Source organism: Copidosoma floridanum, unplaced genomic scaffold (assembly GCF_036245765.1).
Source record: "Copidosoma floridanum isolate Cflo_tuat_1 unplaced genomic scaffold, Cflo_Japanese_pri ptg000033l, whole genome shotgun sequence".
NCBI lineage: Eukaryota > Metazoa > Arthropoda > Insecta > Hymenoptera > Encyrtidae > Copidosoma > Copidosoma floridanum.
In genome coordinates, this window is record NW_028321910.1 from 1,803,803 (window position 1) to 1,829,539 (window position 25,737).

At 33.9% G+C, this 25,737-nt stretch overlaps 1 protein-coding gene across 1 annotated transcript in view; it reads right to left on the bottom strand.

The window, feature by feature from the left end:
• LOC106645753 (uncharacterized) overlaps positions 1–25,737 on the bottom strand; it is a 424,845-nt gene that overhangs the window by 54,870 nt on the left and 344,238 nt on the right. Inside the window, exons 9-12 of the mRNA XM_089597564.1 lie at positions 24,016–24,788; positions 23,342–23,933; positions 21,860–22,328; positions 19,439–19,678 (exon numbers count right to left, since the gene is read on the bottom strand). Coding sequence (XP_089453690.1) covers positions 19,439–19,678; positions 21,860–22,328; positions 23,342–23,933; positions 24,016–24,788 — 2,074 coding nt within the window. The remainder of the gene's footprint in view (positions 1–19,438; positions 19,679–21,859; positions 22,329–23,341; positions 23,934–24,015; positions 24,789–25,737) is intronic.

The following is a 25,737-nucleotide window of genomic DNA, read 5'->3' on the forward strand; positions in this document are numbered from 1 at the left end:
GCCCAAACTTTGAAAGTATTATCATCGTACTGTTGTCAAACTGGTTTATCAGTTGAGCAAATGAATGTTGAAACGGCGTTTTTGAGTGAACCAGTAAAATCTAGGGTGTACGTAAAACAATTTGAAGGTTATGAAGACGGAACTGAATGAGTGTGCAGATTGAAGAAAGCATTGTATGGATTGCGTAAAAGCTCCAGAGCTTGGTATGAATGTTTGGATGGTTATTTAAGTGATTTAGGATTTAAAAGAAGCGAACACGGTTATTGTTTGTATATATTAAGAGAGATAAATAAAATTGTATACTTTATTATATTCATAGATGATTTGCTGATTTATTGAAAAATAGGCAATATTTAAATGTGGTTAAGAATGCGTAGAAAGAAAGATTTAAAATAAAAGATTTAGGAAAAGTTAGTACGTATTTAGGAATAAATATAGCATATGATGGAAAGAAAAATGATATGTAATTAGATGAAGCAAGGTACATATAATCATTAGCGAGAAAATATCAGATAGACAATGCAAAATTGTATGAAACTCTAACACAACAAAATTTTAAGCTAGAACCTGCAGAAAACTCGATTGGAAATTTAAAGTATAAAAATTTGATAGGGGTGCTTTTGTGCATTAGCTCGGGAACAAGAGTAGATATAAGTTGTAGTGGTAATTATTTAAGTAGATTTCAAAACTGTTACAATGAGACACATTACAAATATTCATTAAGGATTTTGAAATATTTGTATTTAACTAAAGATATATTAAGTTAAGATATAAAAGGAATGATAAAGCAAGCGTACTTTAAAGTTATGTTGATGCTGATTGGGCAGGACTTTGCGTAGACAGAAAATCAACAACTGGATATATTGTAAAGTTATATGGAAATGTGATTCATTGGAAGTCAAAAAAGTAGGGAAATGTAACGAAGTCTTCAACGACAGCTGAATATGTAGCTCTATCTGAAGTAGTGAGTGAAATTGTATTAGTTAAAGACTTGTTAAGTGATTTTAGTGTAATAATTAAGAAACTTATCAATATTTATAAGGATAATTCTAGCGCTGTAATAATTGCAAAGTTTGGAAATTATACTAAGCGATCCAAACACATTGAAGTGCATCATCATTTTATAAATGAAAATTATGAAGAGGGTATAATTATTATTGTAAAAGCCAGTTCAGGAAGAAATGTACCAAATGTATTAACTAAGGTTCTTAAAAGAGTAAGGTTCGAAAAGTTAAGAAGTTCATTAAATTTAGTTTAAAGTTGTTGTGATACAGACAACATAAATGTAAAGAGGCGTGTTAGAATGTGTGAGTACATTTATGTTGGTAAGGACTAGAGAGAGAAAGAGAGAGAGTACGTTTACAGCACCACCTCACGTGAAGAGTTGTGAGTGTAAAGCAAGACACTGCACTAGCTTTATTTTTAAGTCATCCTCTGCGCTAAGCAGTTGTAATTTGGAAGTCAACTTATAATAAAGAAATAATTTATTATGGTCATAACACAGTGTGTTTCTTTTCCAATCCACGAATCCTCATTTGTTAACAATATTTTTAATAGTTACTTTTTTAAAGTATACTTAAATTTTTGCGCATTCTCTTTTTGACGTGTATATCAGTAGACCATGCAATTCAACTTTTTTTAGCGGAAAAATATTATGAAGCTACAAGGACGGTTGGATGAAATAATTCTTACTAACTGCATTATAAAAACTTAGAGCAAATTAATGTTCATAATGATATAAGAATGTTTTTTAATTTATGATGTATAATACTCAAACGGAATATTAATTAGTGATTGATTAATTAATTAATTATCAGCGTGAATATTAATATTCCAATAAATCAGGTTACGGGATTACCGAATTAATCACGTTTATATTCTATTTATGAAGGTTTATCTTTTGAAATCTCGCGCCGCCCGATTTCATCGCGCCACCTACTCAGCGACGCTTGGCGTTAGTTTCAGTGACGGTAAGCTGACACGGTCACGTTTAGTTTTTTTCCGCAGTCGAGAACATTATTCACTGTTGTATACAGGTACACCTATGTATACATATATACCTACATGTATACTTACGGAGCGAACATGCGGTGAGTGTGGTGTATAAAGAAATAAAAGATACCTATACACCTATATACTTTCTCACAAACAGCTGCTTACGTATTCTTCCGATGTCGGAGCAGCTCGTCTCGATCCATGCGAGCTTCGTACAATCGTACTTATCATATACATACACATTAAGCGAACGCTCGGCCGAGCTACATGGTAAAGCCTGCGATAAAAGCTATGCAATAGCTTAAAAAAAAAAAATTTTTAATATCAAATCAGGTTACATGAAGTTCAAACAGCATCAACCAAAACATTGTGTTTTACAGATAGCAGTAAAACGCACAACATGTGCATTTGCGTTTCCTGTGAAAATGTTAAATTACAGCCAATAAATGTAGGGAAAACTCACCAAAAATCAAGTAACACTTATCAAAGATTACAAGAATTACATCAAAGCAATTATATGCCAAAGCTCTACGGAAAAATGTTTTTAGAATGATTGTTTGGATTACTCTAACCCAGGGGCTTTCAAGGAGTTTTTAAGCGAATTGTTTGTGGTAAATAGAATTTGCGAAGTCAAATGTGAAAGGCGAGAACGAACAGGTCGGTACACTATTGTATCTCATACTGTTTTAATTTATAAATATTTGAATGAAATTAAAGTCTTACCACAAAAAAATCAGTATGCGTACATTCAACTATTGAAAAATGAATTGAATGACACTGAGTTTATGGTTTCACTTGACTTCGCTGAAAACTATGCGTTTGTATTGAAATGCTATCGGAGTAAATTTAAAATGTGGGATTAAGAGAACTAGTTTTCAGCTGTCTTCTAATAAGCATATTTTAATAGCAGAAGCATTTTTCTATTGGACATAAATGAATTGTAAGAAAACTCAAGTATTCTTGTGTAACAAATGAAATCCAATAAAATTCTAAGCGTGTGTTGTGCTGTGTGGCATGGTATGGTGTGATATGGTGTGGGTGGGAACCTTCGCAAGGCGGTACGGCGAGAGAGGCGGGATGAAGAGCTCACGTGCATAAATCGCCTGTAGAAGTATAACTTCAAAAATTATTTTTCGTCATTCAAAAATTTGAGTATGCGAATCAGAGTAAACAGTAGCGTGGTCGCGGAGGCATCGTTTACTTTCTCAAATTTGCCTCGTTCCGCTTCTACGGTACTTGATGGACCCAAGCTCCATGGAGATGCACAGCAGCATGCCTTACTTTTTATTACATCACGCCAGCTGCGCCGTTTGAAAGCCGCACGGAGACAGTACTATTTTGAAATTGCTGTATCTTTTTTTAAATTGTATCTAGATGGCTAAAACTTAGCTAATAGCCTGAGTTGGTACGAATTATATTATAACTAAAAGCTATACATCCGTCAAATTCAGATAAGACGTATTGTGAATATAAAGCAAACTCATATGATAAGAGGAGCTCGTACGTCGCTTATGTGGGCGCGTGTGTGTATTAGCTTTAAGGTGAATGCTTCATAATATGCTGACATAGAATACGGCCAGCCTCGTTGTAAGAATGCATGTATGTATAAATGAATAAATCGTACTGTATGTATGAATGAATAGTTACTTGCTCATTAATTGTTCAATTCTGATAATGTATACTAATTTAAAATTTGTAATTCACACATTACTTCATTATATTCAAGATTAATTGAAAAATCCCCAGAAGGATTAATTTCAAAATTTGTAAACTTACTATCAAAATTGAACTTGTATTTGTCGCTCTTATATTGCTGATGCGAGCTTTCATGATCACTGACCCAAAAAACCCAATCGCACTTGTCAGAAAGATGCGATTGGTACTGTTGTATTGTTATTTCCTAATATATGAAATCATGACATGTAACATCATCGTGAAAGCCTACTATTTTGCTGTCAATGCAGTCTGTAAGAACATCGACCTTATTCAACCAAAGGCCTGTTTTACTCGCTCTGATGCTATAAAAATGCATCATCATGAGGAAAAATCGCTCTCTTTACGTCTGCCACCTGTTCTCTAAAGTTTTAGTCAACTCTTGGCTCTCGAGACTCATGAGTATCTTATACACGTAAAGCATAACGTGTTTGCTGAGGCAACTCGAGTGCGTATCGAGAACATGAATAGTATCGGACTACGCTAAGGAGCGAGGTACAGCAAAGGAGGCCCACCGAAAGTAGTTCTGGCGATAGCAGAGAAAGCAGATATCCATATTATTTAAATAAAGATTATTATTCAATTAAAAAGAACAAATAAAGCTCACGAGCTGAATCCTAAGAGACCCACGAATGACACTTTAATAAAACAGTTAAGACCATACTCTAAACAAGTCCGGTCGTAATAGTATAAAGGTACGCTACCTAATTACAGTTAATATCATATCTTATTTTTTTGAAATATCTTGAAAAAAAGGAGTTATACAGGAAAAAATGTTGTCATAAGTATGAGAGTGTGTAGTTATTAGACAGTCGAACTTCTGTAATGTTTCTGGTCAAACTTCTAACTAGAAAACTAAATGTATGATTTTATAAATTATTTGACTGACACTAAATGATTAAAACAGTGTAATAATATTGAGAGCCATTTAACCTTTTTTGTTCTCAGAATATTATCATGAGTGACATAATAATTTCTCAGTAAACTTACATTTCTGTTTACTATCATACGAAGAGATACGTTTCCGTATCTTCAGACTGCCGCCTTTTACCACAAATGAAGGGCGTTGAGGTCATTCTCGAAGTGAACAGATTTTTGGGATAATAGGTGCTCATTAATTACTTCCTGTTTTTTATTTTTTAATGATACACACTGTGTAATATTTTCATTGTGTCCCAAAATCTATTCGCTTTAAGTGTGGGGAGCTTGTATGTGTATGTATAATTTCAGTAGCTTCCCCCTTTGCACTGCTTTATTTGTTGCACGAGGACCCTGCATGGTTGGATCATTCTTGCCGCTAGTAGAGGGCAAAACTGTAAGGACTTGTTCTGAGTGAAATTGATCTCAAACATACGTCACGTTTCAAGCCGTTAATACTCTAGTACCTCGCTTTCTTTCCACATTGGTGACCCTGATATTTATGATCTCGCAGCACAGGAGATGAAAGGAAGTGGAAATACAGTCTCACCATTTTAATCAAGAGCACGTACTCTTGAGACGCCATCCTATATCAAAGTTCTCAACGATGCCAGAAAATTTTTCACATCAACTCATCACCTAGCGACACCAAGCGTCCTTCTATTTCAAACTACCAGGTATGCGTGTACAGTGTGGCGTATTTGAATCGAATTAAGTGGGCAGTCAACCCTGCAAATCGCGTGTTTATCTATAAACCTTTTTCGTGCGACAGACTTTTTGGGTATTAACGAAACTATTCTAGCTGTCCGATTTAGGTGTGATTTGCGCGCTTAGTGTGGTGTTATTGATAATCACGTGAATATAAAATCCGATTTCTTGTAACATAATGATTTATCCTTGTCGTCACTTTGTAACTCTCCATCATGCCAAACAACGATGACGAAACCCCGCGTCTACGTGCCAAGCTCGACGCTGTAAAAAACCAGCACGTGGCCAACGGTAAGAAAACTGGAGACATTGCACAAGCTTACTTTTATCACCAACCAAAAATTCTAGCATTCATGCGCTCATATCCAATTATCGAGCCGTCCTCGCAATATTTCATATAACTGATCTCGACCAATTGGCCGCCGTAGTAGATAAATATACAAGATCTCTTGCCTCCAATACTCCTCAAATCTTGGCCACCAGTATAGAAATCCTTGCTTTTCTGTAAGAGTGGAAGACGAAATTAAAACGACTGTCAAAAAAATTGATGTTATCGAGTTCAATTAAAACAGTTCTTGCCGTCACGGCTGCTTCAATTCTCGTAACCGCAGCCCTCCACGCGATCGTAACAATAGCCCATCAAATACAAAAATGTACTTTTTTCCGCATCGTGGATATAGTGACAAAGCGTACAGTTGCTGTGGCAACTGCGATTAGGACTCAACCACGTCAAAAAACTAGCTTCACTAGCTCGTGCCGAAGCAGGGAGTGGGAGTTCCTTTGTCCACAAGCGTTTCCATATTCGAGATGTAAAGTTGGGACTAGTTTTCCATGTTGACACTGGAGCTGACGTTTCTCTGCTGCCTAAAGGAAAGATTGAAGCAAAACCACGTAACTTCATAGTTAATGCAGCCAATAATTCCGTTATTGACACATTTGGCGAGAAACATCTCGTCCTCGATCTGCACCTCAAATGCTGCTTTACCTGAAGGTTTCACGTGGCTCATGTCCCCAGTCCGACTCTCGGTGCCGACTTTCTCAACTTGATAGGGCTTATGGTCAACGTCTGTAGGCGTAGGCTGATCGACCCCTTCTTTAACACCTTTTCAATTGGTTACTTAAGGATTGCAGAAAATTTCACAGCTAGCCCACTCAGATTGGTATCTCGTTTTTTAAAAGTCCTTGCAGATCTCCCAGAAGTCACTGGCGCTAAGCCTACCAAACTCATAATCGCTGCTGACATTTTTCATCATATTGAGATTCATGGTCCCTAGTCAGCGAGTGCACAAGGAGACTCAGTCCCAAAAAAATCAAAATTTCTCAGGCTGAATTTGAGGAACTCGTTAAGCAAGGTATTTCTAGACACTCAAAATGCCTCTGGGCAAGTTCTATACACATAGCAAATAACCCGCATGAGGGGTCTCGTGACCCCCAGCAAAGGGAAGCTGCTTTATATGTGTGGCAAACGAAACATTATCCGACATCAATGCTTCCATTAAAGTGAGCAGACACACTTATATACATGCCCAAGGACACATCCATAGATATGTTTTAAATATCTAACAATTAATTGATAAACATGTAGGGAAGGATTCTATTCTGGAACGAAATGAATAATAGAGTAAAAAATGTACAACACAAATTTATGAAAAAAAACATAAATAATATACACGGTACATGCAGCTGCCCAAGCAAAAATTGTAAGGTGGTTATCAGAAAGGCCTACTTAAGCTACCTCTCTAGCCTATTAGGGCCCTAAGTTGGCAGCGCACAGTGGTTCCAACTTTTTTTTTTATGGTTAAAAACGTGCTTTTTTTTAGTCTGTTTTTTTTCAATTTATGACTTAACCTAGAATGTTAAAAAACTGCAGTTTGCCCTCATAGTTCAACGGTTTTTGACTCAAAAGAAGTATTTAAATTATTCAATCGTACTAAAAGTCATAAGAATATATATATATATATATATATATATATATATTAAGGTGTTTATATGGTAAAACAAATTGTACCACATTTTGAGGTTACGTAAAAAAAATCAGGAATTTCCGTAAAAATTACTTGTGTGACACGGTTTTGCAAATCTAAAACGGCACAGACACAATCCTTTTAAGTGCGTTTTATTGGTTACAAAAGTAACAATGAGAAATTAATGAAAATTTATTTACAAATAAAAAAAAGTTATAAAAAAAACGTTGTCAAAATTTTAAGGCACGCGGGTTCCTAGCAGCCCAGTCTTACTAATATATAAAGCAGAAGCGCTAAAACCGTTGTAATCGCTAACCGCAAAAACTACTGAACCGATTTTGATGAAATTTTGCACACTGATTCATGATACTTTCTAGATGGTTTTAGTATAGTTTTTATCTTAAAAAATTTAATACCAATAGCAATAAATGAGCTCAAAGTTTTGCAAAAATATGCCAGCTTTTCACTTTAGTTCAGTAAAATCCGCTAGGTGGCATCGACATAAAATCGAAGCTACCTGCAACATAATTAAATAAGTGTGGTTATAAAAGGCTGGAGCGTCTCCGAAGTATTGCAGTCAAGTTTCGGCAATTCAACGAGCTGTACAGAGAATGCTGATAATAGTCTTGCAGCTGAGTATCCCGGTTACGGACGACACTCTTCTCTAAGGGGGAAGGGACCTACGTGTCCATTCACCCTGAATCTCGACGAGTGTGATCAAAAAAAAAAAATTACTTCCAACCGATGCCGTCTCTGCCACAATACCAGGAGACATATCTAGCCAGTGCACAATCTGCTCCAACTCATCAGAGTTGTAAGGGAGTTCTACCATCCCACCTGGTGCAGTTAGAGAATTTTTGGCTACAAATGTAAGCAAGGGAAAACAGCTCTGAGGGGCATGGGCATACATAACGGCTACCTTCTTGGTCGTCGTGTCCCTAACGCGCTTACCCACATGTTTCCGTCTAAAGATGAGCGGTTGGTTATCCGGGGAACGACCCGAGACGAGATATTCTTTGGTCAGCAGCGTACCTCCCTCCATCACAGTCTTCGTATATCGAGACTCCCAGGGTAAGAATCAAGCAACCGTAGCCAGCTCTTCATCATCAGGAATAATAATAGCCTGGAAGTTTCACCACTGGCGCTTTTTAGGGCCATTATAAGTATTTACGTTCCCTACTTAACCATCAATTTCATCGGTTCTTTTTAGGATCCACCTAAGTTTAAACTACCTTGCCAACAAATACATTTTTATTACCATTTCCGGAAGCGATTCGTCGACTAAAAGACTATATTAACTAAAGACGGGCACTATTAAACCAAGTCAGCCATTCACTAGCAGACGTCACTTGCGGAGTTGTTCTTCGCAAGGCTGGAAAACCCGGTGACCGACGACCCTATATTACCCTCTCGACTCTAAGCATTCAACCAGGAATCACTGATCCTCTTCAAAGTCTGCGTTGGGCAAACCTATAACAGCTATGTAGGAAAAAAAACTTGAGCCAACGGGACAGCCTCCACTGGACAAGTATCACTAACCAATCTCCCCATCTAAGATCATCAAAACAACTGAATCTGCAAATAAAAAAGGTGCTTTAGACACCAACGTCTTCGACGTTATACCGGGAGACGTTGGCGAAGAGCACTACAACTAGCCCCAAAGCTTCGGACTTAGTAATTTTTCTCCCAATCAGTCTGTGTCTTTAACAGCAAGCCAGAAAAGATCACCCTGAGGTATCCAGGTCACAATTGCTGTTAACTGCAGTCAAAAAGTTAACTTAAAAAGCTCACTTGTCTTTTTTAGGGCCATCGGACGTCGAACTACCTTGCCAACAAATATATTTAAACTTAACAAAGTTGACAGAAAACACACTTTAGGGGTCACAAAAATTTTAAGCATGCCAAAAGTCGCAAGAGGGTGAATCGGAAGAAAAACTTCAAGTGTATCTAATAAATACAATTTTACTTAGGCGTCAAGAAACTGACGCAGAAAATTTATCGAGATTGAAACAGCAGCGTCAAAATTGACAACTAAAGAGTCCATTACGTGAGAGATCAGCTTTTCATTGTACCCTTACAGCAATCTCTGAAATCTTTAAAGATCCTACTTCAGATTTTCAAATAAGTAGAAAATGTATTTGTGTTGTTGTGGCAATAAAAAAATGTAGGGTTTAAGGTTTAGGACTTTGTTGCTCTGGTAATAAAGTTGTGAGATATGAGGAAAAAAATTTTTTTTAATATAAATTTGTTTGGGGTTTAAAATTTTAACAGCTCTAAAAAACAGCCGTTTTCGTGAATTACACGGGAGAAACTGTAAATCAACGGCTTCTTATGGCCACCGATTATTTTATGGCATAAAGAACGCACGGTACTTTTCAGCATAATAATTTTTTTAAATTTTTACACCTCATTATTTAACCAAATAAACTAAATGGATTCCGAAAAAATATGTTTTTAATAAGAAGATTTTCGTTCTGAGATGTATCAGGAATATGTGTAAAATTTCTAACTGAAAATGTTTCACATTACATGTCAACACACTACGGTGTTTTACTTAGTAAGTCTCGGGCGAAGCCGAGACGGGGGGCTGCTAGTAATTAATATTTATATTTAGCTAATTTTTACATGTAGGCTTATGAGTAGTCGTCCTTTTAAGCGCTTCTACTGCATTTACCTTGCTTCCGAACAGTGAACTTTCGATAAAAAATTTTATCAATGATAAAAAAATATCTAATGATCGTATTTAATTTTACTGAACATCTTGAAAGTCCTTATAAAAAAAATTAATTAATAAGCGAGGTAAAAACTAAAAAAGATGATGTCCTTACAGGAGAGCGAGAAAGACAGACGGCATACCAAACTATAGAGAGCTCCGCTTGGACTGTAGCAAGGGATTGAACCTCCTTAAATTTTTAGTTACAATATTTACCTATGTGAATTTTTTCTTTTTTGAAGACTCATAAACTAACTACAAGTGGTAAACACCAGAAATTGTATAAAATAGTTAGACCATTCAATACTATAAAAATTGAAAAAAATTATTATTAACTGTTAAAATTACACAAGCGTAGTTGGGTTAATTTCTATAAATAAAAACAACTATTTTATATTCTGTAGGTTATGTTATTTGAACAAGTCAATGATTTTATATTAATAACGACTTGATACGATTTTATAAATTTAAAATCGAACAGCACTCTTGTTGACGATTCAATTAATTTTGTTGAATCGTGGTAACCATTATTCTATCATGGGACCCATGACCTAAGCTCAAGTACTCTAAAATTAGAATAAATTCTGATAGTATGATCATTTTTTTATTTTAAAACGAAAAAAAATGTTCCACTCTGTTAAATAATAAAGTATTAATTATTATTACTAGCGCTTATTACCCGATGACCCAAGGTGCTTACTGGCCTTTCTATTAAATAGTAAAGTATTAATTATTAACACAGGCGCCTACTCCCCGATGACCCGGGGTGCTTACTGGCCTCTCTATTAAATAATAAAGTATTGATTATTGTGACAAGCGCCTATTACCCGATGATGAGGGGTGCTTACTGGCCTCTCTGTTAAATAATAAGTTAAACTCTGCTAGTTGAATTAAAAAATCCGTCCCTGGGAGGTTCTTTCAATATGTTTTTGGTAATTTTAGTCAAAAAAATGAAAAATTAAGGAATATGAATAACATAATTTGGTATCGTAAGTCTTTAACGAAATAAAAACTATTTTTGGTAAATTATAATAATGATTTGTTCTTATATTTACCAATATTTCACTTCGCACACTTATAACTTAACCTCAAAATGTCAAAAAGTGAGATTTATAGATAATTCAACTGGCACATTTATACATAACAATTTTTGTAATAAATTCGAAGAATCTCAAAAAATGACCTCTACGTCGTTTTTATAGTATGATATTTCTTACTGTATTTATAACTTTACTTTTAAAATAGTGACTGACAAGCAGAAAATTAAATCATATAATTACACTATTGTGCCCTTAATGAAATATTTTAAAAAGCATCACTAATATTTATCATAATCCCTTATAACTACACAAAATTATAGCTTAATACGTTTCAATATCCATTAAGTCAATAGTACTTATGACATAAGACAATCATCTAGATAATTCTGATACATCAACAACTTTACTATAGACGCACTGATCTAAGTATTGTTAAATAAAACTAGAAAATTCCCTCCACAATGTCGTTGTGGAAATTCTCAATGAACTTTTACTTCTAAAATACATGGAATTCATGTTGAATCCCCGTGGAATTCCAGTATAATTTTTTTGTGACATTTTGTCTTATTTGTACATTAAACAAATGATGTAGAATTTTCATGCGAATAAAAAGAATATTTACGTTAAATTTTTACGTTACTTTTGAACATGAAATTTCCACGTAGGAACTCGGCATTTACATGTTACGTGAAAAATTTATGTATAATTGTTATGAGGATGAATATTTATGCTTGGACTACTTGCATTAAAATCCTATAAGGAAAATTTTTAAATGAAAAATTTGTGCAGAAACTCCACGGAAATTGTACGCGTGGAATTTCCACGTATAAAATCTGCATAGAAGTTAAACGTGAAGATTTGAAGAAAATGCGTGTCAGGGAAAAGAATATCTATGTTGACTCTTAACGTTTAAATTTCAAATAATCTTTTACGTTAACGATCTACGCTAAAACACGTGGAATTTGTATAGAATCTACTGAGATTCCACATTAATTCTACGCTGAATTCCGAAGGGGAATTTGATCTGGAAGTTGGCATCGTATCCGGCAAACAGCGACAATTCAAGTTCTTAAGATATTATAAGTTTATATTTAGTCTCTATAATCACAAGAATAATTAGTTTTTATAATTACTTTTGACTTAATAGATACGAAGCTTATTAAGCAATAATTTTGCGTAGTAATAAGCAATTATGATATATATTAGTGATGCTTTTTAAAAATATTTTATTAAGGGCACAATAGTGTAATTGTATGACTAAATTTTCTGCAACTTATAAATAATGTTAAAATAAAGCATTAAATCTAATTTTACAGTATTTAAGGTTAGGTTAGTGGCACTATAATAGAGTAATAGTTACCATGATTTAATAACGTTAATTAAATCATCGGAAGTAGTGCTGTTCCATTTTTAGTTTATGAACTCGTACCAAAACGTTATTATTACAAGATCTTAGATTTGTTCTGATAACACAAGCTACAGTGTATAAAATAACTAGCAGCCCCCCGTCTCGGCTTCGCCCGAGACTTACTGAATGGAACACCGTTGACATGTTATGTAAAACGATTTCAGTTAGAAATCTTACATCTATTCCTGACAATTCTCAGAACAAAAATCTTCTTATTAAAAAAATATTTGTTCGCAATCCATACAGTTTACTTGGTCAAATAATAAGCTGTAAAAAGTGAAAAAAAATATAATCATGCTGTAAAGTACCGTGCATTTCTTGTGCCATAAAACAATCGTTGGCTATAAGTAGCCGTTAATTTGTAGTTTCTCTCGTGATGATTTACGAAAAGGGCTATTTTTTACAGCTGTTAAGATTTTAAACTCCCAAAAAATATATATTAAAAAAAAATTCTTTTTATCTTATCTCACAACTTTATTACCAGACCAACAAAGTCCTAAAACTTAATCTCTACATTTTTTATTGCCACAAAAATACAAATACATTTTTTAAATATTTAAAAATCTAAATTCAAGATTTAAGAGATAACTATGAAGGTACAATGAAATGCTGATCTCTCGCGTAATGGATTCTTTATTTGTCGATTTTGACGCTGCTGTTCAAATCTTGATAAATTCTCCACGTCAGTTTCTTGGTGCCTCAAATTGTATTCATTAGATACATTTTAAGTTTTCCTTCTAATTCACCGTTTTGTGACTATTGGAATGCTTTTGACTTACTTATGAAATAGGAAGTCTTATGACTTTTGTGACCCCTAAAGGCTGTTTTCTGTCAATTTTGATAAGTTCTAATATATTTGTTGGCTAGGTAGTTCAACGTCCGGTTACCCTAAAAAAGATTGGTGAGCTTCTTAAGTAAACTCTTTCTTGACTGAAGTTTACAGCAATTGTGACTGCCTGGATACCTCAGGGTGATTTTCTCTGGCCTCCTGTTGAAGCCCAGACTGATCAGGAGGAAAACTACAACGTTTGAAGCTTTGGAGCTAGTTGAAAAGCTTTCTCCCAACGTATCCTGGCATTGTGCCGAATACATTGGTGTCACCACTAAAGCACCTTTTTTGCGGACTCAGTTGCTTTAGTGACCTGAGGTAAAGAGATTGGTTTGTGATGCTTGCTCGTTGGAGACTTCCTCGTTGGCTAAAGTTTATTTTTCCTTTATAGCTGTTAGGTTCTCCCAAGCGTAGACCTTGGAGAGGAAATACTTAGAGTCGAGAGGCTAATATAGGGTCGTTGGTCAAGGGGATTCCCAGCCTTGCAACGAACAACTCCTCTCGTGACGTTTGCCAGTGAATGACTGACCTAATTTAATAGTGGTCGGCTTTACATAGTCTTTTAGTCGATGAATCGTTTCCGGAAATAGTAGTAAAAATATTCCTTATTATTATACCTGATAATGGAGAGCCAGCTCCGGGTAGCTTGACTCTTACCCTCGGAGTCTCTGTGGATGGAGACCGTGCATGAGGGAGGTACGCTGCTGATCAAAGAATATCTCGTCTTCGGGTTGATCCTTGGATAACGAACCGCTCATAGTTAGTCAGGAAAGTGGGCCTGGAGAATACCTCCTCTGTAGGTATGCCGTTGGAATGGCCACTAAGAAGTTGGCCATTGTGGCTGCCTGTACTCTTTAGGGCTGTCTTCTCTAGCTTATATTTGTAGTAAAAAATTCTCTGACAGCACCACGCCAGATTGTGGTATGTCCTCATAGTTCTGAAGTGTTGGAGCAGGTTGTGCTCTGGCTAAACACGTCTCCTGGTATTCCGCTGGAGACGTCATCAGTTATAATAAATGTTTTATTGGTGGCACTCATCAATTCTGGAGGTTCAGGGTGAAAGTAGACCTAGGTCACTTGCCCATTCGAAAAGAGCGTCATCGGTAATCGGGATACCCAGCTGCACGACTACCACCTACATTCTTGATGCAGCTCGATGACTTGCCAGTAAACGACGGCAGAAATTTCCGAGACACTCTGACCAATTATAATCACACTTATTTAATTGTGTTGTAGGTAGCTCCGATTTTATGTCAACGCGCCCATCGGATCCTATTTCACTAGCATATTTTTTCAAAACTTTGAGCTTATTTATTGCTATTTTTATTAAATTTTTCAAGATAAAAACTTTACTAAAATCGTCTAGGAAGTGTCAAGAATCGGTATGCGAAATTTTAGCAAAATTGGTTCAGTATTTTCGTGGTTAACGATTAAAACAGTTTTAGTGACTTTGCTTTATATATTAGTAAAATTATTCCTGTTCACAGATATTAAGCCGTGTATGTTGGTGTCATTCTAACTGTTAATAACAATTTTATTTCATTTATATATTATTGAGTGGTCTAACTGTTAGCACAAACATTGATTTTTACCATTCGAGGTTAGGTTATGAGTCTTCAAAAGAAGAAATAGTACATATAGGTAAATATTCCTTTTGAAAATTAAAAAAATTCTGTCTGTGTCACTTAAGATCTACAAAACTGTATTACATAGATAATTTCACGAAAATTCCTGTTTTTTTTTACATAACCTCAAAATGTGTATATAACCTTTTTACTTTATAAATACCTAAATATATTTATGTATATATTATAATGACTTTCAGTATGATTTAACAATTTAAATAATTAATTAAAGCTTGAAATCGTTAAATTATAAGGACGAACTGCAGCTTTTCAACATTTTAGGTTAAGTCATGAATTGAAAAAAAAAACAGAATAAAGAAAAGGGCCTAGATTAGTTACTGGAAATTTTTTTTAAGATTACGTAGAAAAAAAATATCAAAATAGGTGCAGAAATGTGGGCAGTAGCCAAATTAAAAAAAAAAAGTTGGAACCACTGTGCAGCGTCAAGGAACGTTTGGTACGCCTTCGAGAAGGTGGCTTTAATCAAAGATTAGTAGGCCTTAATTAACGTTACCTAACTTCTTTTTAATATATAAATATATATACATATAAGAATACTCCTTGTATTGTAATCAAACAAAAGTCATGCTTCATTTTGAACGTATTATTTCTAATTTCTTCATAAATCAATTTTATATAAATAAAGATGTAAATGTTACCTCAATAATGTCACCCGCTGTTGATTGCAAATTAACAATATGTGTATATGATTTGTGTGAGTTATTTATATAGTACTTTTAGGTAATAATCAAGTAATAAATACAAATGAATTGCTCACTCTGCAGATCACTTTTTTTTATACAAAAACATATTGACTTAAATGAATGATAGATAAACTTGACTTAATAGCAGACAGCTGAATCATGATATACCATAACCACATCTTCTGGACCATACGTAAACTGTAGACTACATATTTCTTCTGTTTGACTGTTATTAGTACTGCCACCATAAGACTCACTACAAAATGAGAATAATCTTCTATTTGTGACTCCCATGAGACTCTTCAGAGTAGTATTATTCTTATTATAGCTAAAAATTGTTTGTTGCACGACAGAATTTTTTTTGTACCATTAATAATTACCCTAGTGTTCGGAAAGATTTTCTTTAAATTATCAGACATGTAATAAAGGGTTAGTTGTGGACTTGTTCATACATTCATCTTAGATTACTGGTGAGATACATATAAACATGACCCATGTTTTAAAAATATGTCCAGCAGCACTTTTACTGATATTAAGAAAAGTCTCTAACTTGTCATCAGTAAAAATTTTTTGCAGCTTCCATCGAGTTAAAGAAGGTTGATTTCTAACTGATAGAAAGTTCGTTGCACCTCTTTCTTGACGCTTCAGCTCATAGGCTTATACACTTTTTTACCTAAACTATGAAACACTGTCATAAACTTTTCATAGTTTTCAAGTCTGGTAAATTCTAAAATAAGTTTAGAATCTTATTTCAAATCTTCTATGTTGAAGAGTTGCTTTTTTTTTCAATCCCAATTATACAATCAACACTTCTATTTTCATTAGATATTACTGGGCTGCTTCTTTCATTTATAGCAACATGCTCTAGTTTATCAGTAACTTTCTCATTGGAATCAAAATTATCTTTGACAACTTCTTCATAACCATATACTGGAAACTCATTATTATCATCTAAGTTTGCTACTTTTCAGCTAAACTTACACCGTTTTTTATATACTGCACAGCATTTATTTTTAAACTATGAATTATTAAATTGAGCTGTCATATTTACCCAACATAGATGAACGTAATTCAAAAAATCAGAGGGGTTAACGTTGTTCATACAAAGGCGATGAAACGTTTTTGGAAAATCGTTTGTTTGGCAAACGGCATCAAGCCATTTTTTTTTTTATGAATTTCTTTTGTTAAAAATTTGAATCTTTTCAAATTGTTGCAATCCAACACAGCACATTTTTTTCAGAATGAGAGATAAATTTTTTTTTGTTGTGATTATTTTTATGTCAGTATATAAATTTTTCATTTAATACATGTAAGTACGTTACATGATACACACATACGTTGAATAATTTAAGATTCATATAATAATGTAATAATAGCAACCGTGAAAGTCATCAATAATCAGTTATGTGCACAATCTTTCAAAACGCTGTTTGAATAAATATACTACAACATATAAAATTTACGTTCTTCTATTTATTGTACCTATATATTTACTGTATTCGTACATATCTAGATAAAATAAATTTTAGTACATATTTCTGGATGTTTATTGTTATTTTCAATAAATATTTTTTTTTCTCTTATTGTTGCCAGTAAAATTTTGGATGATGTTACTTTACGTTGACAAATTGTAAAAAAAAAAGTGAGAGACTTTTTCAATTTTCTAATTAATTTTGAATACTAGAAATAGAAAGTTGATCCACGGAGCGCGCAGGGAGGCAGAACTCCACTAGTATATATTTTTTTGAGACGCCATTATAGTTATACTGCAGCTGTACTGCTAGTGGCAAAGCTTCCGCTAAACATTCCCACTTGCTCGATATTAGCGCTGATATGATGGGTTTGGTGCTAGTGTCAGGTAAACATACATATTTTACACATGATTTTTAGTACTTGATATTTGAGTTTTTTGCCTCATTTTTTGCAAAGCAGATAAAATCATTGTAAAAAACTGTAAGAATTTTAAAGCTTCCTTTGTTTTAGAACAGCAGAACTTTCCTCAAGAAATGGATATAACCTACCATGCAACATAATTTTTATACTCAATTTAAAGATTATATAGTTAATTATGTTGCTAAACATATATAATTTATTGTTTTCTTTTTTTTTTGCTGCTACGGTAGCATGGTGGTTTAGGTTATGGTTCTTATGACTCGAGAGCTTGGTAACTAGTGAGCTTGGTAACCACTGCTGATTGGTCAGCCGCCATTTGAGGCTCATGGAGACTTTAGTCATATACTTGTAAATACGTATATATCCATACATACATATGTATATAGTGACGTATATATATGCTAAATGATGCGTTTTAAAGCTCACGCCTTTCCCCATGAGCCTCAAATGGCAGACATTGTCTCTTCACTCCCTCGAGACTCACTACTTGGTAACAGAGGTAATACGGCACTAAGCGTACGATCCTAGCAAAACTTGTGTGTCACTACTTAGTCTTGTTACTAGCCCCTGGCTTCCACATAAAACTCTAATTTCGCTTTCTAGGCGCTATGAGGATGTGAAATAACAATTTTAAGTCTGGAATAATTGAAATCAGTTGAAAATTTTCTTGAATTAAATGTTATGATGACATCATTCACTACCAATCCACCTGCAGTTGGTAAGTATTATAATAAAAAAAATTGTTTTTCTTAGCTCTTTACAGTATTGTTCTTGAACATTGAAGACAGGTCTGCCTTCTTTTGAGTATGTTTATCAAATTTACATTTCCCATGCATAGAAACTTTAAAAATAAGACAAAAAATTCAAAAAAAAGTGAGAGAAGAGGAAAAGATTTGTAGGCAGAGAGTTAAACTAGAGAAAATAAAGTCAAGAAAGAGAGCAAAGGAACAAGAAAGATTTAATGAAATAATTCAAAACCAGAAACAAGAAGAGAAAAGACAACAAGTTGAAAAAAATGAGCAATAAAAAATGAACAGAAAAATACCATTAGAACAAAATTTCTTATTTGCTTTTCCACAAGAATGAAAGTATTTAATAATCTACCGTATTAGTGTTATATAAAAGAGTTTTTAATAATGAAAAATATAACAATAAAAATGTGTATTACAACAATGATATAAATAGTTTATTAACCTATTTATCAAACATTTAATACTGCAATCATTCATTGGATCGTAAATATTCATGAACTAGGTGACTACCATTCATTCATTGGTCAACCCTGCGTTACAATATATTGCAATTTTTACAAAGTAACAAATGAATTTTTGAGCCTAAATTATTTTTATATTAATTAAATAAATCTAAAATAACCGTATACTACTAGTCAATAGTCAACTAAGATAATGGGTAAGTAACCTCAATCATTTTAAACCACTCTTTGTTAAAACCATTCATTTACTGGTGTATTTACCCCTAAACAAAACAACTTATTAAATTTTTACAAATAGTATTGGAATACAAGATTGTTGTAAAATATTTCTTAATTTTTTATGGATTTCCTTTGGTCATTTCTTTTTGAATACTGGATTGTAACTTAATAATCTAAATAAGCTGAACTTCACATCGATTTGCTCGCGATTTCTATATAATAATCTAAAGTCGTTATTTAGTGCCTTCTCGCCAGTGAATAGTAGAATCTAATTAGTAACTTATTTTTGATTAAATAATATATTGACTAATATATTAATAATATATTAACTTTAACTATTTTTCAAAGAGGACTTCTTTGTCTTCAAATGAGACTTACTCATTACCATTTGAACATTGGTGTTAAGGATTCATGAAAAAATGACTTTTTTTTCTACCATCGAATACGTTTTTATTAAATTCTTACGTATCAAATATAATAACTTAGGCATCACTTACCTGGAGGGCAATTTGCAGAGGCGTTAGCTCACCTAACATGCAGTCAGTTTTGACAACGTTTGGTGGTAACAGCTTTGGGCAAAGGTTTCCCGTAAATATGAGAAACAGCATATGAATAGCTCGGCGTTGACTGAGTTCAGTATGTCGATGTTGATAGCCGGCTAAGTGGCGTTTGTGCCTCAATGTCGAGGGAAACCAGCGTTCGCACAGAATGCAGTACTTTCGGTGTCTTATTGTCGCCTAAATGGCCCAACAGATGAAATAAGTTAATAATTTTTTCATATTATCTATTATTACAAATCTGCAATCTAAGTAGGCATAGTTAATACCTGCAAGGAGCCTCATTTTTTTTTATGAGTACGACAGATATATAAGAATACGGTAATTAGGTTTGTGCCAGAAAAAAATCTTTATTGAAGAAATTTTTTTGGACTTTTTGCCAGCTTTTTGGGAATCGGTCACTTTGTGGGACATGATCTACTATAAAAAGGGGCCACGAAATTGAAGAACAAACAAAATAATTATATCCACAATATTTTGCATACATGAAAAGAGATTTCAATACATATATATATATATATATATATATATATATATATATATATATATATATATATATATATATATATATGTGTATGTTATGTACATGACTAAGAATAAGCGTATGTGATAGGTGCGAACACAACGTTAAAGATTTTATTAGCGCAAAAAGTTATTTTGAAATAATTGTAAGATTTGATGAAAGCGGGTAGTCTCGTACTAGCCAGCCTGACAACACACCAAGCCTAAGCTGTACTTCGTACTTTCTATACCAACATAATATACTGTTTTAATTGTTAATTTGATAAATATTAGAGTATTCATTAAGACCACACCCACTTACCGAGTATTCTGATTTTAGGAGAGTCAAACTCTCTAAAGTGAGCTACCAAAAACTGACCTGTCAAATTTCGTAATTTATATTGACGATTTTTGAAGATGCATATGTTATAAGGAACATTTCATAATTTTCATTTGAAGTGTTAGTTTTTGCAAAATGCTTATTGATAAAAATTAATTAAAATTTAATGGCCTTATTTATAATGAATAGTAAGATCGAGAAAAATTTTGTTCATTTATAAAAAATTAATTTTTCGATAAACATATAATTATAAAATCGACTTCTCCTTGTGTTAATAAAAAATCCTAACTTTGGAAAATATTTCTTAAAGTGTATACTAATCGATCGTGCAAAAACATTTCTGTGCTCTCAATCTCAACAAAGATTTGGATTTTCGAACGTCAGCGTATTCACTTCGTGCAGCTATCTGACACAACGCCACCTGAAGGTGAGAAGATATCAATATTAACTAACAAGAATATACAGCCTCTTATAGGCAACGAATTATTACAAGCGTTTCATAGAGCGTTTCCATCAATATTATGGTCCCAAAAATCGTCATTTTATAATTATAAAACAACTAGTACGTCGTAGCATGACTGTTCTCCGTATTGTTTTTACTTACATAGTTTGTTCTTTTAATTGTTCATTGAATATTAAAATACTTATTAAAATCACAACTTATTACTAAATATTCTAATTTCAAGGATAATTGCACTACATTTGAAACATTAGAGTAGCTTATTTAAGGAGTTTTTCGTTTAGTAAATTGTAAGCTTGTATTTCTGTTAAGTCACTAATAAAGTACTAAAAAACATTTTTTCATCCTTTCTGTTAGCAAAGCCGAAATACGTAAGATTTTATTTTGACATTTTTTTAAGGTTATACATCAAATAGTATATCAGAACTACCTTCAGATTTTGTAACCGATGAAAAATAAAAATAGCAATCTACAGCTAGGTTGTTAGCCCCCTTAGCAAAGCTGTCAGTGGCTGACAACGATATTAAATTAATTTATTTTGGTCACATAAAAGTTACTGAGTTGTAAGATTAATGAAGTTATGGGTGTATGTGAGCTTACTAGTATTGGAACATTAATATTTTATAATAGGTGACAAAACCTAATGAAATTTCACCATAATATGCTAAAAGAAATAATATTAGAAACAAAAATAAAAAAAAGGAATTTGATAGTGTATGTTTTATCAAAGATTTTAAGCCACTGCACGACTTTGAAGGTGTCTTTAATTCTTGGGTAGAGGGGTCTTATGCAGTGTTAGTTGACTAGAAAGTTTGATTTTCAAAGTTTCTTTGACAGGACGGCCCTTTGCACAGCTAGCATATTTGATAATTAGTTTTTGCCACTCAAAACTTAAAAGTGCATGTTTTACAGAAAATGTTAAGCCCTTGCATGACTTTAGTGGTGCCATTAATTATCTGAAAGAAGGGGAGGGGGTAAAGGTGAAGCGTTTTTTGTCCCACGTATAATGAAAAACTAAAACTTGTAACAAAAATTTTTTTGTAAGACAACAACAACTCACCTTTTTATGAAACACGAGCTCTTGAACAATTTTTGATATACTCGTCTCAGAAGAATTAAACTCTAAGGTCTTGGATTTGATTGCATCAGTCTTGTCTAACCTTGATATCGTGTTATTCACCTTCTTTGCTCTGTTAAATTCATTGTCATATATCAGATCATTTTGCTTAATGTTGTTTGATAAAACGAGTGGCGCTTTATTGTCCACAACCATCTTTTCACGCTGCCTAGAGTGCCGTAGATTTTCTTCAACTGCACGTGCAAGTGGATCTAGTTGGTGCTGCTGCTGCTTCCGAATGGAAGATTGCGGCATATGAGAAATTTTCTCCAGCCTGCCGTTGTTGCTATTGCTGTAATTGCGATCGATGAACAACGATTTTGAACCGTTTTTATGGCAGCGGGTATTTAATCTATGGTGAGGCGACGATTTTTTGGTGGAGGATGCTTTGTTTCTGCCACGTGACTCGTTTCTGTTATAAAATAACATCAGATTGCTTAATATCAGGGGCAAGGCTATGAATTCCGATATTACGGCCTTCTTTAACTTGGTGAAGTCACCTCAGCACGTTCATATTTATTTAGGGGTAAATGACCTAATTAATGGGTTACCACGCTCTTCATCATGACATTCATAACTATTTAATTAAATGACTTTCAACGAATCTAACGAACAAAACTTCGTAGTCGTTTTCAGTGATTGGTGCACGGTAATTGAGTCGGGGCTTCAACATAAAAACCTTAGGGGAGATATCTACGCAGTAGTTGGGGGTGTAGTAAATGGTACTGATTTTATAACTGTGTAAAATAATTCAAGAAAGTGATATCAAAACTAAAACAATTACGAAAAAAAAAAAAAGTAAGTTACATAACAGGAAAATCTTCGTCTTTATTATCGCACAAGATGCTGTAGATAAGTCTAAAATAAAACTGCTTTAATTTGTGTCAAAAAGCATTTAAAAATAAACAATTTAAAACAGTCAAAAATTTCAATGCGGAGTAGATGGGTCATTTACCCCTTTCTCATTTTAAACATTGTGCTGCAGAATAATGTCAAATGTACTTTACATTTTATTTTATCGTGCAACTCTATAACGTTAACTTTCTTATATTTTAATTCGTACTTCTTTTTATAACATAACTAACGACTACTGAGACTTTAACGACTCATTGATAACCTTTGGAAAATTATCTACTCGTGGCATATTGAATGGCAAAAAATATTATAATAACTTCAATTTAACAATGTATTGACTACTTAAATATAAATAATTTTGGTTTGAAAACCCTAAGAAACTCATAGTAAAAAGATATAATGCCACGTCTCAATTATATAGACAATGAATTTCTAGAGTTTTTTCATAAATTTTTTTCAAGTATTTTTTTTTTAAGTCAAGTACTGTGTTCGTTTCAACTGTTAATAATAATTGTATAACAATATTTTTATTTATATTTCTTTAACAAAATTTAAAACTGTTGTCTATACCTCATGAATCCATTCGATGTAGGTGATTTGTTCTCGGCAGTGCTACGTTTCTTTCTCCTTGTCAAACTCCTTGATCTCGAGGGTTCGTCCTCTTGACATCTTATCATCTCACTTGTAACACCAGCAGTTGTGATGTTTCCTAAATACTTTTTTAGTGTCTCTTTGGCAGCCAGTACCTTCTTGACCAGCATGTCTGAATACGAGACCGTAAAGCTGCTATTTAGCATTGAGCAATTATTTTCCTTCACGATATTTGTCGTAATCTTGCATAAATTTGATGATGAAGCCAACAAGTTTGGATTGTCACCAGTGATAGGGGCTTCCAGATAGTTAGGTACATGATTTTTTACCATCGTGCTCGACGATGACTCGAGCTCCTCTGCCTCCTGGAGCCTCTGTAGCCTGATCTGCAATGGTACACTACTTGCCGTGCACGAGCTGATCGAGTTGTCACATAATTGTGATGACATGTTTCCCGGTTCAATGATAATTCGTTTCCCATTCCCATCCCCCTTTTCCTTGTCTTTATCTTTAATAACTAACAACTGAGAAACTTGTCTCAGGGAATTTTTGCTGGATGAATCTTTTGTCACTGGAAAATGAGACAAGAAAAGATGAAATTAATTGGTTAGGCGATTCTATTAGTATTAGAGCCATGATCTAACGATACTTACCAAGCTGATCAGACATTAAAATGCTAGGAATCCGTTCAACTGTGAGTTCGCTTGAAGTTTTTTCCATCTTAGTTTCAAGGATGGGTACTTTAAGTGGATCGACCGCACTCTCGCCAACCTCGAGCTGATACTGGAGATTTGCGAGCATTTCGCAGCCGTCATTCTCACTGGCATAGATGCTCGACTTCTCAATGGCTCTCTGCTCTGCAAACCTGAGCTCGTGACTAATGTCAGGTGATGGTGAGGCAGGCATTATCTCAATTGTTGTCTGGCTTTCATCGGACGAGTAGACCTTGATAACCGACGCTTCAAAATCAGTATCCAGCGTACCATCAATCTCTTCTTCATGGACATCGATGTTTTGGTCAAGCAATTCCCCGTACACTGGCACAGCTAGCGTCATTAAAGTAGAGCTCATCTTTTTTTCGACTATTGACTGATGCTTTTGCTCTTCTTCTTCAACTAACATATCCTGTCTACTATCATTCTGTTCGAAACTGGGCTTATTTTTGCTGTTCATGTTCTCATCAAGGATCAGTACTGGTGCGAATCCAAGCAATTCCAATGATGAGTTGGTCAGGGAAAGTCTTGACTCGTTCGGTGGGGGTTTCTTGCCAGCTGAGCCAAAGCACGTACTTGCGTCCGAGTCTAAGTGATCATAGTGGCACATTGTGTAGTCTGATGTGCGTCTATGTTTGATCTTTGGTGAGCTGAGGTCGGAAGTAGAGTTAGATCTTGTTAACTCCCTCTTTCGTTTCAAGCTTGATAAAAATCTGTTATAAAATAAAATACACTTGCCATTAACAACGATGACATCATAACATTGTTTAACTATTTGGGATGAAGCTTCAACGATGCAATATAATGCCTTGGTCATAGATGGTCAAATTGTAAAAAATTATTAAGTTGTTTGAGGTGGTAATTCATGAAAAATTATTTTTGCCATTAAAAGGGTAACAAAAGTAGAGTAATATCAGAAATAATAAAATTTTTATATGTATGGTCAGAATTGAAAAAATTTAAAAACAGGGAACAAAAATGTAGAATTTTTATCGTCTCAAAAAAATAATAAACAAATGATGTATGCTTAAAAGTATTTGATAAGTCAGATTGGAATTCAAATAGGGCAGTTTTTACTATACATCATGAGTATACAAATTTTGAAAGTAATACAGTTAAGTACTTCATTAAATAAGGAACTGTTACTTTTTAAAGTGTGTGTGTTATTCCATGCCATATACTTGATACTTATTATTGCGAAATACCCAGATCCGTTTCGAAATTATAATTAGTGAATGCTCAGAGATATTAAACATCGATCTGTAGACTTACTTCTACAATCACGTGACCAATAAATTACTTCTTTTAAAAAGAACTACCGTCACAAAACTCGTGTTACACGTGTGACTTCCAAACAATCTTATAAAGTGATTATCTTACAACCTTTCATCCGCTCTAATACGAGTAAATAGTTAACAATTAAACCATTTAATACTTCTTGCAGTTCCCAATAAACATTAAACACGATTTTGACATCAACTTGTACCAAAACGTTAAATGCGAGAGGTCAGCGATTTTAACTATCAATAGCTTTATACTTATCACAATATAATTGTGATTGTGTCAATCGAGAATAATAAGGAATGCATGGTGTAGGCTTAGCTTAAAGGGCGCTAGGGCCTCTTAGCCCTACAAAAGAGGGTCAAGAGATAGTGTGGCAGA